The following is a 14,394-nucleotide window of genomic DNA, read 5'->3' as shown; positions in this document are numbered from 1 at the left end:
CTTATCATAGTCAGTCAAAGATCCAGTCAAATAGCATCTGCTTAGCATGGGCACTGCATGCATGGTTCATTTTCCCCAAGTCATCTGAAGAATGTAAGTCATATCTTATACAGCACTAGATGTACTTAACAGATGCAGCCAAATACCATTATCTAAATACCACAGCAGTTGCAAAATACAACTAGTAAATTATTCTTCATCTGTAAAAGAGGCAAGTTGCTATTCTACAAGTAACTGTTCACACTGATATGCTGACTGAGCAAAGCCTTCAAACCAGGAATTGATGAGTTTTAATCCCAGCTCTGCACACCCTCAGGCAAATTACCTTAGATACACAATGACAATATTACTCAATGATCCCAAAGGAGTACTGAAGTTTAACATTTGCACTGTGTTTTTTAAATAAATGTGAAGTACAAGTATGGATGTGGGGCTGGGTGGTGGTAGAGGCAATCTCTTCTGGGGTTTAAGGTTAGCTTTGACTGGAGTAAGCTAAAGCTTGACACTAACAGCAACACAATTAAGTTTTTACGTTTGGAGATTCGCCAGGCATTATTTCCGGCTCCTATCTTTCATCTTTAACCACTTTCCCCCCATTACTGGCAAAGCTGAGGAAAGACCAGCACACTAAAGTGTAGAAGCTCCTTTGCTCCAGTCAACTTTAGGCACAACATCAGAAATCTAAACATTTACAACAGGGTATTAGTCACGGTGAGGGAGGCTGGGTGGCAGTTCCTAGTAGTCAGAAAAGATCAAAAGGCACCATGTTAATTGCATTAATATTAGTCTCTTCCACTTTCCAGTGTGTCCGTGCCCATCTTAACAAAAATAGATTAAAACAAAGTTAATGAAATGCCTGCTGAAATATAGTGGAGAGTAACTTAAGACTGATTTTTCTGGGCAATATTTAGTTTCACAAAAGGTCTATATAACGTGAATGAAAACATCTGTCATTTTTCTGTAGCAACCTAGTTTCTAGTCACCATGCTTTTCTCCAAACAAACAAAAACCAAAAATTAAATAGGAAGTGAAAATATAATTTGAATATAACCTGAAGTCCAAACATGTCCTTGATTAATTTTCTTCATGCTGGACTAGCTTCAGAAAGAAACTATTTCCTTGGTAAGCGGTAGACTCAGACAAGTTAAGAAGATTGAATAGAAGACCTCTACTACTGCCAAAGACACACAGTAATTATATCTGCACTATAAGAACATGTGCTTTCATAAATGGAAGTAAAATGTATTCAAGATGGGCATAAACAGAGCAATTTTATTTTCTATCACTTTTAGAACAAAATATACAATGGAATAATTTCAACACAGTATATGATTAGGCAATGATTTGATTTTAAAATAGTCACAGAGGTAAAGGATTTGACAAAATGTCTAGCTAAAATTACAAAGTCTACAATAGCAGCAAAGATACTAAACTGTTTTATGATCAGATGTTACGCATGGTAACTGGTTCATACAGCAGCACACATTACTTTATACCCAATAAAGTGATCAGATTTAAACTGACAGTTCAGTGACTTTGAATTCTTATAACAATTTGCAAAATGTTTCTTTAATAAACTATTTCCTGTATCTGGTAACAAATGACACAAGAAATTCAAACAGTAAAAACTAGAGTGTCACTTAAGCCGTTTTGTTAATTTCCATTCCATATTAGCATGAAAAACTTTAGCACTTTATCATATCTCCATGAAGGGACTCTCTCTGAAAACTTGAAATACTAGGAATTGTAGTGGAGTACAGAATTTTTTTCTGGCTTGAAATGGATAGGTGCACACTCTCTACATTTTTAAAATGTGCAATACTGAAAAATAATACATGCAAGAGATCAATTATAAATATACTGGAAAACAAGCTATAACCCTGTCATTTACACAGTTTAAATATACATTTTCTTTCAGATAGTCAGTAGAAAGGTAGACAAATACAAAGGCAACAAAGTTTTACAAAATATTAGACTTATTTATGCATGCATCTCTTTCAGATTTCGAAGTTGTTACTCAAGGGAGTTATTTTCTTTTCCTTTCTAATGGAAACAAATTACTTATCAAAACTCTATATATTTGAGAATGGCTTCAGGATATACCTCGATCAGAGTCTTTAGCGTGTTTGAAGAAATTAAAAACAAGGAAAAAAAAAAGATACCCTTAATGTTATATAAAGCAAATGAGTAGAAAGAATATTATTGCTGCCAACCCAGTGTTAAGTGGTACTGATTGCAGAGAGTCACTTTGAGCCGCCTACATTTGACAAGATATCTAAAATGCTCAATGATCTCTGCATTTTTATGAGGCTGTTTAAATTAAAGTTAATTTTTAGGAGGCTGAATCTAGATTAAAATTATTTTACATCTCTTCAGTGGAAAGCTCTTGATGAGATGTAACAGTTTCAGTGACTTGTGGAAACTTGGGGAAAAAATACTAGCTCACAAATAGATGAAACAAGTATTTACATTTCAAAAAGTCACACTGAACTATCCTATTACCCTAAATCTGCAAAAGCAATCTCTTACTAAGTAGTTAGTTTAAATGGACTATAAACTACAGTTTCTCACAAGTTGGCCTCATTATGATACTACAAGAATAATCAGTACAACTAATGTTGATTTTCATATTTCACCTGTTTCAGAGGTTAATGGCTTAAGATCAGTCATTGAATGATGGACAACTATCAGTTTGCCAAGTATTAATCTCATTAAATGACTTATCTCTAGGTATTTACAAGTTCTTCCAATAAAACAGCTTTCTGAGCAGATATATCAAGCCTGTTTAAAAGCTTTTACTATTTATTTCCAAGCCATACACGCAAAATCACAACCAGATATAGTATATATGAGTGTAGAGTTATCAAATACCAGGTTTTCAGTTTTAAAAATGGCATTTATACTTTCACTTTTACAATTAAACACTGCCACAGAACAGTTTATCTGCTAATAATATTTTTTTGGCTGAAATCAGAAGTTTTTATTTAGGTAAAATACTAAGTTTAAATTACAACAATGCTTAAAACACTGTTGAAGGTGAAATGAGTGAAATACACTAGAAGATTGATTCTCAAATGATAGTTATTAAAATGTAGTAACATTTAAGATGATCTAACGTCAGAGGTGCAAAAATTTTCAAGTTATGACATCAAGTGACAGATGAAAAAAGGTGAACATTTGAGTCCAATCGGAATTTCATTAAGTCAGTGGTACTCAGGCTCTCTCTTTAGGACTTTGTATGCGATTCATATAGATCCTATAGGTTTGATCATCAGAACTGCTCCCCATGCTTTTTGGCACATACAGGAGCACTCAAGCAGCCAGGAAGTGGGAAGAGAGAAAATGTTGAAGAGGAATCACAAACAGCCACCAAATTGTGGAGTGGCCTCTGGACGTGCTAAATGACAATGTCACAGCTCAGTCATTACAGGCAGTGTCTTCACAGTTATATTGTGGCCCAGAAACCAGGCAATGAAGAAATGGCTCTCCAGCTCTTCAAGATGAGGTGTCACTTCATTAGTTTCTTTGGACTGGTTTTATGTTCATACTGAGGATTTAAGATGTAAATAAACAGAAGATGGAAATATAGTTTTGGAGTTGGTCTAAGATTTATTAGAGTGGTTACTACAACTGTTAATTTAAGAAGGCTTAAAGACTTATTCATTTGTATAGTCTGTCTGTTAATTTTGGTGGCTGCATGCTCTACTGCCCAGAAGTAATTAAGGTGGCTGTTCAAATGAGAATACATGCTAATAATCACTTCACCTACATCCACTGCAATAAGTCTGACAAATACTGTCCAAATTGCTAGCAAGAAGCTCATATGAAAGAAGATTAAAAAAATACTACAATAACTTCCTCCTATTTCTTGAGCATCATTCACCCTAGGGCAGAAATGAAGGCTGTCAGTATTATACCTTGGATCAACTTTTGAGGGATAGAAGAAAGGAAAATACTCTTGATGAAGCCTGTACCCCTATTCCCATAACTCTGGCAAGCTGGTGGGGAGAGGGGACTGTTTTGAGCCCCCATCCTAGACTATGATTGCCAATAATAGCAGGACCCTGGAGCACTGCAAGTCCCACTATACAGCAGCACATGGCAGGTGTCTGCTGTTGCAGAGGATACTGACCTGAAATATCACAGAATAAAGAGCTCTGAGCAGTCCTCAGACATTGTGAGCCCTTGTTCTTGAGGAAGGGGAGATACGGTATGGAGTCAGAAGGAAGAAAAGTGAAGGGGCGGCAGAGAGAGACAAGGGTATTAAAAAAAAAAATACAGAGAAGAGGGCCCCTGCTTCTGTGCTTTACACCTGTAAATCCTAACTACTTGCCAAACTCCTAGCTGAAACTGCACTAGAATACTTAAGTCTCAGAGGTGGTCAACACAGGTGCTCAAGTCCCAGAAGCCACAGACTGCCTTTACTACAAGAAAAAGTTCAATTACCAGAGAGACAGGTCAACAGTATACATATTGTTTACTGCTCGCAAGTATCTCTCAATAGCAAACTGCTATTTTCTAATCTCCAAGCTAAACTGGAAAACTCTGTAGACACTAATTAGGAACCAAGAAAAGCTTTTTTGATTACACACCTAAACTAACTTTATCAGAGATATGCGTGTGGCATAGGGTATGCCCTAGTCTCTAGCAGATGCTTCCATCTTCATAAAGGAAGACTGAATAATGCAAAAGAAAGCAAGAGAGCACACAGAGAGCTGAACAATATCCGAATACTGCAGCAGAAGTTACAGAACAAAATTTATATATACAGTCGGAAAGCAACAAAGTCTACACATATTAGTATGTGCCAGCAGATGTGACAAGCAGTAAAAAACAAATTGTACAGCTTTCTAGAGACGTTATTTGCTTTGCTTTTCAAATTAAACTACTCATGTAGCTTTAAGCTTTCCGTTTAATCCATGGCTCTTTCCACTTGTAATTTAGCTTAAAAAATTAATATTGTCTTTTTAAAAAAGCTATAATGTTATTTTAGACTGTTAAAAGGGAAGCAGCAGAGCTAAAATAGAATTACAACGATAATACTGGAACAAAAACGTTGGCGTAAAAGTAATTAGTAGATGAAAGCATGGCTTTCAATAGCTTTTCAAACCCAAATATTTAATTTTAATTCCTTATGTAAAGAGCTGCATAAGGAGCATTAGATAGTCTCTTCATTTAACCCCAAAAAATGAAAGGTGAAAAGCTCGTGGAAGCTCCAACCAACTCAGCCCAGGCCTACTTACAGGAGTACAAGAGTAGGGATGTCCAAGATAACTGTGGGGGGAAATCCTGGTCCCTTGGAAGAAAATGGCAAAATTCCCACTGATGTTTGTGGTGTCATGATTTCTTGCTATGAGAATCTCTTCACTGTTTAATGTGGGAATTTTTGTTACTATAATTTAGAAAATACAAATCTGAAAGTATGTTAATAGGCATCATCTCAAGGTTCTGGCAGGCATATATAATTGAAAGAAATAGCAAAGATTCAGGTCTGAAGAACAAGAAATGCTCCAGTTTTAGGATATGTACTCATACAGATTAAAAACACATGCACAGTGTATACAAAATACAGGACTATCACACCAAGTAGTATAAACAGCTATTCTATCTTATTGAATGTTGTGACTGAGCTGCTTCACTTTTTCTTAAAATAGAGGTCTCTCTTTCCTAATGCAAAATCAGTTCTGTGAAATGGATATTCCCTGACTAATTGAAAGTCATCTACCTGGCCAATTTTTACTCAGAAGGGTCTTCATAACCTGCCTTGCAACAAAAAGAATTCAAGAGTTTGTTAAATACTGTGTCAGTTTTAGGGACAACGTTAACACAGCATGTGTACGTACACACACACACACACCATTTATAAATAGAGCAAGTCTGCACAGAGTTGCCTATGGCTCTAATTTTTGCTCTCAGAGAACCAATTATTTTGTTGACATTTTTCCCTAAAGAATGATGTAAAGAAACCTCTCCAGCTGGAATTTCTCTTATGTGATAGGGTAAGCATTGTGACAACACTATTCAGTGTTAGGAAAAAGAGTTTATATTCTGCCCTATGAAATGAGTGAGGACACTATCAAAAAGAAACTGCACAATTGTCTACTCTCTGAGGTCTGCAAGTACAGAGAAGAACTTTAGAAACAAATGAATACATGTATATGATGGGAGGAAAGAAAAAGTCACAAATCAAAAACAGTCTCAATCTACACCATTGTTGAATTTAGTTTGGAACTGAAAGCAAGCTTAACTAAGGGGTTTCAACCTGGCTTGCATCATTAAGTTCAGAAGCATGCCCTCAGATCCAACCTAAAATGTGAATCAGCATTATTATAGTGCTTCATCCTAACGAACATTACAGCAAATGTTTGACTATTTGAATTGTAAAATACAACTAATTTACATAGATATCTTCACCATCCAAAATGTACAAATCTGAATTCAAACCTATCATTTTGCTTGCAACAAACCCTGTTTGCTAGAGTATAAAGGCTCAGATTTAAACAAAAAGTAGCCATTTAAAAACACAACTAATGTACTGTGAAAGAGCTTTACATGCCATTCTTCATGCTCTGCTTGGAGACATTCATACTTCTAGTAAAACCAAAGGGTTACCATTCCATTTTTATCTGTAAACAAACACACCACATTTTGGTCCTCCATACCTCATTTTGGCGCAGTCTTTATACAGCTGAGAGAAACTGATACAATTGAAATACTCAACAGCAGAGTGCAAAGCCTGTATTCAGACTCTACTTTTAGTCCCCGAGGCCTTGTGTTGACTGGGTAAAAGTAGAAAGCCACGAAGACATGGCTGATTTTGCATTTGTGAAGGCACCTCCTACTGATTGACCTGCATTATAAACGAACAAAGAAGAGAAAAAAAAGTTACTCAGAAGGTGTAATATGATTTTTCTAGACAGTATATACCCCAGAACAAATTCTTTGGGTATTAAAGACACCACAGAATGATTACAAACACAGACATTTAATTTGCAACTTAAAATGTAAATACCCAGATACACTCAAAGAATTTAAAGGTGGCATCTTAGAAGAAATGGTTTGTGCTTAAGTGGCCTCTTCAGGTCCAAGCCCAAAAGACTCTCAAGGCCCAAGCTCATCTCAGAGCAGTAGCAGCTGAGGATTCAGGAGAGAAAGAGGGAGCAGGCAGATCACTTCCATTCTGAATAATCAGTTCAAAAATTTTGGCAAAGCCAGAAAAGAACAAGCACTTATGAAGCTCCTTAACTGGTGGCCTTGTGTTCTCTCTCACCATTTGATGAGATCATGCTGGACAACCAAAACAGTACATGCTTGATCTAAAGTCCACTGAAGTCAATGGGAGCCTTTTTATTGACTTCAATGGTCTTTAGATGAGGCACTGTCAGAGAAACACAAAATGAGAATAATTTGTTATTGCTGGAGCGCATGACGCAGTACACCTCTACCCCAATAGAACGCGACCCAATATAACATGAATTTGAATATAATGCCGTAAAGCAGTGGGGAGCCCCGGGCCCTTTAAAGTGCCACCCGAGCCCCGCTGCGTTACCACGTTATATCCAAATTTGTGTGGAGTCCCAGGCCCTTTAAATCACTGCCCAAGCCCAGCTGCCAGAACTGAGGTGGTGATTTAAAGGGACCAGGGCTCCCCACAGTGACTGGAGCACTAGGCCCTTTAAATCCCCGCCGGGGCTCTGGCAGCCAGGCTCGAGCAGTGATTTAAAGGGCCAGCAGCTCCTGACGCTGCAGGGAGCCCCAGGCCCTTTAAATCCCTGCATGAGCCCCGCTACCAGAATTCCGGCTCTGATTTAAAGGGACCAGGGATCCCCACAGCAGCTGGAGCACCAGGCCCTGTAAATCACCGCCGGGGAAGCTGGTCCAGTCCGGCATGGCGTACCCGCTCTTGCCAGTACGCCATACTGGACCGAACCCAATGTAACACGGTCTCACCTATAAAGCGGTGAGATTTTTTGGCTCCTGAGGATCGCGTTATATCAGGGTAGAGGTGTAGTTTAAGCACTTACTAAGGATGAACAATCTTTCATCTGAAACCTTAAAAAACAGGTATCAACTCTGGGCAAAGCCTGGGTTTTAAACAGAAGTTTACTCCAGTGTCCTTATCTAAAATAGCCCCTCATCCTATTGTTGGGTAGTGTGCTGTGTGTGTCCCAATCATCAACCTGTCTGCCAGCGTTTCCGCCTCCCCCCAGCCAGAGGTGGCTGCATTTCTGTGGTGGGTAGATATATCTATAAAGCACATTAGGATAAAATGCACTATAGAAGTGTAATAGACTATTATTAAATAACCATGGCATGTCATGCCCGTAGTATCCAGCTAGCTGCACACTCTTTCAACTTGGTTACAGACAAAAACAAATTTCTTACCTACTGCTTTTCCTGTCTGCACAACATTCCGGCTGGTATTGACCATAGCAGTTCCAATTTTCTTGCCACGTTCACTGTTCTGGACAGAGCTAAGCAAGAGAAATATTGAAAGAGCATTAGTCAACTGACTCACTACCTACTCAAGGGACAAAATTTAGTCTAAAATATCAGTTAAGTGTAATCAAGCTCATACGATTCAGATCCATCTCCTCATTACACCATAAAAATGTGTGTCAGGCACGAAGGAGGAAGGGGAGAATAGATTCATCATTATGGAACACGCTGTGCTCTTTGGCGTAAGACTCGAAGACGTTTGTGGGAAATGTTTCTGTTGTAGATTACAAGACAAAATTTTACATCATCTACATTTAGGTACCTTTGAAAATTTTACCCTTAGTCTATAAGCTTTTTTTAAAAGCATGTGGCTTGTGGGCTCATTTTGAATTTTTGTCATTGCTTTGTTCATTCAGAAGAACTGTTAATTTTACTTTGTGCTTCTATACATAATCAACTTTTTGAGCAAGTATGCCTTTCATCTCATGCTTTTTCAAACAAGGGAGAATTATGTTACTATCACTGGGGAAAAAAGCATAAAGCAATTCATTTCTATTCATTTTAAATGGCAGCAGTTGTAAAATCTTCTCATTTGGTTTTATAATATAATATTCAAATAAAAATGTCAGTTTCCTCGTCCACTCCATATATACGTACATATATCAAAACCTTAAACAATACTGTTACAGTAAAGCAAGATGCAATCTATTCCACTTTAAGCATTTCCAGGCAAATTGTCAAATAACTTAAATCCTTATTGTTGATGTATAAAGGATAACGAGCAGATTCTTTTCAGGTATCAGTTTGGGCCAGATTTGCAAAGTCTAATTTTGATAAGGTGAGCATTTTTCACAGCACTGTCACTTATGGAGAATAAATATGTTGCAAGAATATCACTTTCATTAGAATCATATTTTAAGGACTACTGTTCCCCTTAAATTCAGTTTAGAGTTTCACAAAGTGTTAATGTCTCCCCTTAAAAAAAAAAGTGTAGGTGATAAAATAGTATCAAATAAATTGGGGACACCAATGGCTTTGGGGATTAGAAATGAGTTACAAGACAATTTATCTCCAGATTACAGGCTAAAACACGGTCTAAGTTTAAATTTATAGCAACTACCATTATCATGGTAAGGTAGTCTTCGTGAAATGGGTTTCTGATCTCAGTTTTCATTATGTTACAATGAGCACAGGCAACAAGGACCAAACCTTTTCTCTCTAGAGCTGTCCCTTGAAGTCACGTTTTATTTCTACACTCAAGAATGGGCTGTAAAAATGATACCTTTCTACCGCCATAGATCTTCTCCCTCTTCTTAGAAAGTCACATCTGCTAGCTTTATTGACAAGAGTGACAACTAGCAAACACGGGAGTTTTAGAGAGAATTCTCCAGGTGAAGGATGAGACACTAAACGACCCTTGAGTGAGTTTGTTGTGTGCTTGCTTGCCGTACACTTGCTGAGCCAAGGGCTTACTAATGAGGCTCCAGCCTATCTTAAGATTCCTAACCCAGTTAGGACCCCTTAACAAAGGGGGAAGGCAGGAGATGCTAACTCAAGGAGAACAAAGGTTTAAAAAGCCAGCTCCTAAGCAACCAGAAGAGCTAGCAAATGAGAGTTTTGCAAGGGAGTATACAGACTGAGTATGAGAGGCAGATACACGTAATGAACACTCTAAACACAGGCCACTGAGGATATCCCTCCTGGGGAGGGAACCCCAGTTACTAGGAAGAGTCAGTAATGGCAATGGGGGATTCAGTTATTAGAAATAAAGATAGCTGGGTTTATGATGACCAGAGACCCATATGGTAAATTGCAGGTGCAAAAAAGGTTGCATGTCTCATGAGACATTTAGACAGCCTTCTGTGAAGTGCTGGGGAGGAGCCGTGGTTATGGTATATGTAGGTACCAAAGACACGAGGGATGGTAGGAGAGAGGTCCCGGAGGACAAATTTAGGCTGCTAGGTAAAAGATTAAAGCCCAGGACCTCCATGGTACCACTCTCTGAAATGCTTCCAGTTGCACACACAGGGCCAGAAAGACAGGCAAAACTGCAGGGTCTCAACGCATGGATGAGACAATGGTATAGGGCAGAGGGTTTAGGTTTATTACAGGAAGGATGGGCTCCACCTAAACCAAAGTGGAACCAGACTGTTGGCATGTAAAATTAAAAAGGTCACAGAGGAGTTTTTAAACTAAGGGCTGGGGGAAAGCAACAGGTGCCGAGGAGCACACAGTTTGGGTGGAAACATCCCTTGGGGATGAATTTATTGAAGGGGGGAAACTATATCCTAGTAAAGGGGATAGGAAAGAAATTCGTAAAAGTATAGGTAGGAGCTAGTGAGGAACAGTCGAAGTCTCATTTATATATAACACAAAGGCAAACAACTGAATATTGACAAAATGAACAAATACTTGGATACAAATCCTAGAAATCTCAATCCTAAAGTGGGTGAATGAGATTGCCTGTCATTAGAAGAAGATATTGATATAATACACATCATGGAAACTTGGTGGAATGAGGATAATCAGTGAGATGTGTTAATACCAAGGTAAAAAATATATATGAATGAGAGAGTATCAGAGGGGTAGCCGTGTTAGTCTGGATCTGTAAAAAGTGATAACGAGTCCTCTGGCACCTTACAGACCAACAGAAGTATTGGAGCATAAGCTTTCGTGGGTGAATACCCACTTCATCAGACATGAAAGCTTACGCTCCAATACTTCTGTTAGTCTATAAGGTGCCACAGGACTCTTTGTCGATGAAAGAGAGTAAGCCACAATGGTAGGAGAATGGCATTTTATATGAAAGAAAGCACAGAGTCAAATAAAGTAAAAATTTTAAATGAATCAGACTTTATGATAGAATATCTGTGGATAGAAATTCCATGCTTGAACAATAAGAGTATAGCAGTAGGAATATGCTACCTACCACTTGTCCAGGATGGTGACAGTGACTGTGAAATACTCAGGGAGATTAGAGAGGATACAAAGGTAGAAAACCCAATATTAATGGGGGATTTCAACTATGATTGGTTATGTGTCTCCTCGAGAAGAGATGCTGAAATAAAATTTGTAGCCACATTAAATGGCTGCTTCTTAGAGCAGCTTGTCCTGGAAGCCACAAAGGAAGACACAATTCCTAATATCATCCTAAGTGGAGCACAGGATCGGCTCCAAAAGGCAAGCATAGCAGAACCGCTTAGTAATAGTGACCATAATATAATTAAATTTAACATCCGTATGGGGGGGAAATGCCAAAGAAACCCATCACAATAGCTATTAACTTCAAAAAATGGAACTACACAAAAATGAAAAAAAAAACAAAAAACAGTTAAACAAAAATTAAAAAGAACAGTCACAAGGGTGGAATGCCTAAACTGCATTAAGACTATTTTAATACACCATAATGGAAGCTCAAACTAAATGTATACACCAAATAATAGTAATAAAGAAGAGTAACAGGATCCAAAGAATGCCAATATGGCTAAACAGCAGAGTAAAATAAATGGTTAGAGGCAAAAAGACATCCTTTAAAAATAGCAAGTCAAATCCTATTGAGGAATATAGAAAGAAGTATAAATTCTGGCAAGTCAAGTGTAAAGTATAAGAAGGCAGACCAAGAAAGAATTTGAAAAGGAAGTAGCTAAGGACACACAATCTAACAGCAAAAAACACCCATTAGGTACATCAGAAGCGCTAGTCAGTGGGGCAACTGGATAACCGAGGTGCAAAAGGAGCACGCAAGGAGGATAAGGCCGTTGTCGAGAAGCTAAATGAATTCTTTGCATCAGTCTTCATTGCAGAAGACATGGGAGAGACTCCCATCCCTAAGCCATTCTTTTTAGGTGACAAATCTGAGGAATTGTCCCAGACTGAGGTATCACTACAGAAGGTTGTGAAACAAACTGATAAAGATAAACAGTAATAAGTCACCAAGATTGGATGGTATTCTCCCAAGAGTTCTGAAGGCACTCAGATATGAAACTGCAGAACTACTAACAGTCTTATGTAACCCATCACCTAAATCAGCCTCTGTACCAGGTGACTGGAGAACTAATGTAATGTCTATTTTTTAAAAAGGCTCCAGAGATAATCCTGGCAGTTATAGGTTGGTAAGCCTAACTGCAGTACCAAGGAAACTGGTTGGAACTATAATAAAGATCAAAATCATCAGACATATAGATAAACATATTTTGGGGAAGAGTCAACACTGCTTTTGTAAAGGGAAATCAACCCTCACGAATCTATTAGAATTCTCTGAGGAATCAACAAGCATGTGGACAAGGATGTGACAAGGTCAATAGAATATACCTGGGCTTTCAGCATATGTCTATATCGCAACGTAAGCCTAACGTTAGTAGCACTTGAGTTAGCAGATCCTGGGCTTGTTAACTTAGGGCTTGAGCATCTATGCTCATTTGTAACCCCAAGTTATGAATTTTTGAACTCCGAGTTCCAGCCTGGGGCTCCAGCATCTACATGGTATTATCTGGGCTGGGCCCAAGCCTAACCACACATGTCCCAGACTTCTTTGCACCAAAATGTAGCTGCTCTAGCCCTTTGTTTGTGGCGCAGTGTGGGAAAACTTGATTGTCCATAAAACTTGACTGTCCAGAGAACAAAGGACGTTGGCCAGTGGGATACTCTTGGCGAACTCTCAGAGCAATGCAACAGGGCTTGAAACCGTGGTACAAGGCTGATTCAGGCTCGGACCCCTCAAGGGTCCTGGGTCCAATGTGTGTGTAGATGGAAGGGGGGTTAGGTTTGAGCCTGAGTTGGAACCCTGGGTTTATGTTACAGTGTAGACATCATCTTTGACAAGGTCCCCCACAAAAGGCTCTTAAGCAACCTAAGCAGTTAGGGGATAAGAGGGAACGTCCTCTCCTGGAGAGTAACTGATTAAAAGATAGGAAGCAAAGAGTAGGAATAAAATGGTCAGGTTTTCACAATGGAGCGAGATAAATAGCAGGGTTCCCCCACGGATTTGTACTGGGATGTGTGACGTTAAGCATATTCATAAATGATCTGGAAAAGGGAGTGAACAGTGAAGTCCAAAACCGAGAACAAAAAGTTACAAAGGGATCTCACTAAACTGCGTGACTGAGTGAAAAAATGGCAGATTACATTCAAACTTGATTTGTGCAAAGTAATGCAAGCTAGAAAAAATAATCCCAACCATACATACAAAATGATGGTCTAAATTAGCTGTTACCACTCAAGAAAGAGATCTTGGAATCATCATGGATAGTTCCCTGAAAACATCCAACTCAATGTGCAGCAGCAGTTAAAAAGAGCTAACAATGTTAGGAACCATTAGGAAAGGGATAGATACTGTCATGGTATAATTCCCCACTCTGAACCTTAGCGTCCAAAAGATGGGGTACCAGCATGAATTCCTCTAAGCTCAATTACCAGCTTAGAACCTGTAGCGCTGCCACCAACCAGGAATTCCAGTGCCTGGTACACTCTGGTCCCCCCAAAACCTTGCCCAGGGACCCCCAAGACCCAGACTCTCTGGATCTTAACACAAGGAAAGTAAACCCTTTTCCTCACCGTTGCCTCTCCCAGGCTTCCCCTGGAAGATCACTGTGATTCAAACTCCTTGAATCTTAAAACAGAGAGGAAAATTCACCTTCCCCCCTCCTTCTCTCTTCCCCTCCCAGATTCTCCATGAGAGAGACAGTAATCCTAACACAGAGAGAAATTAGCCTCTCTCTCCCCCTTCTCTCCTTTCTCCCCACCAATTCCCTGGTGAATCCAGACCCAGTCCCCTGGGGTCTCACCAGAATAAAAAAAACAAACAATCAGGTTCTTAAACAAGAAAAGCTTTTAATTAAAGAAAGAAAAAACAAAAATTATATTTGTAAATTTAAGATGGAATATGTTACAGGGTCTTTCAGCTATAGACACTGGGAATACCCTCCCAGCCTAAGTATTCAAGTACAAATGAAAACC

At 38.8% G+C, this 14,394-nt stretch overlaps 1 protein-coding gene across 1 annotated transcript in view; it reads right to left on the bottom strand.

The window, feature by feature from the left end:
- Positions 1 to 1,252: 1,252 nt before the first annotated feature.
- Positions 1,253 to 14,394, bottom strand: part of AVL9 (AVL9 cell migration associated) — a 77,438-nt gene continuing 64,296 nt past the window's right edge. Inside the window, exons 15-16 of the mRNA XM_050937998.1 lie at positions 8,386 to 8,474; positions 1,253 to 6,850 (exon numbers count right to left, since the gene is read on the bottom strand). Coding sequence (XP_050793955.1) covers positions 6,756 to 6,850; positions 8,386 to 8,474 — 184 coding nt within the window. The 3' untranslated portion in view covers positions 1,253 to 6,755. The remainder of the gene's footprint in view (positions 6,851 to 8,385; positions 8,475 to 14,394) is intronic.

Source organism: Gopherus flavomarginatus, chromosome 2 (genome assembly GCF_025201925.1).
Source record: "Gopherus flavomarginatus isolate rGopFla2 chromosome 2, rGopFla2.mat.asm, whole genome shotgun sequence".
In the NCBI taxonomy this organism is placed as follows: Eukaryota; Metazoa; Chordata; order Testudines; family Testudinidae; genus Gopherus; species Gopherus flavomarginatus.
Note: the sequence above shows the minus strand (reverse complement) of the source record. Positions and strands in the feature narration are given on the sequence as shown.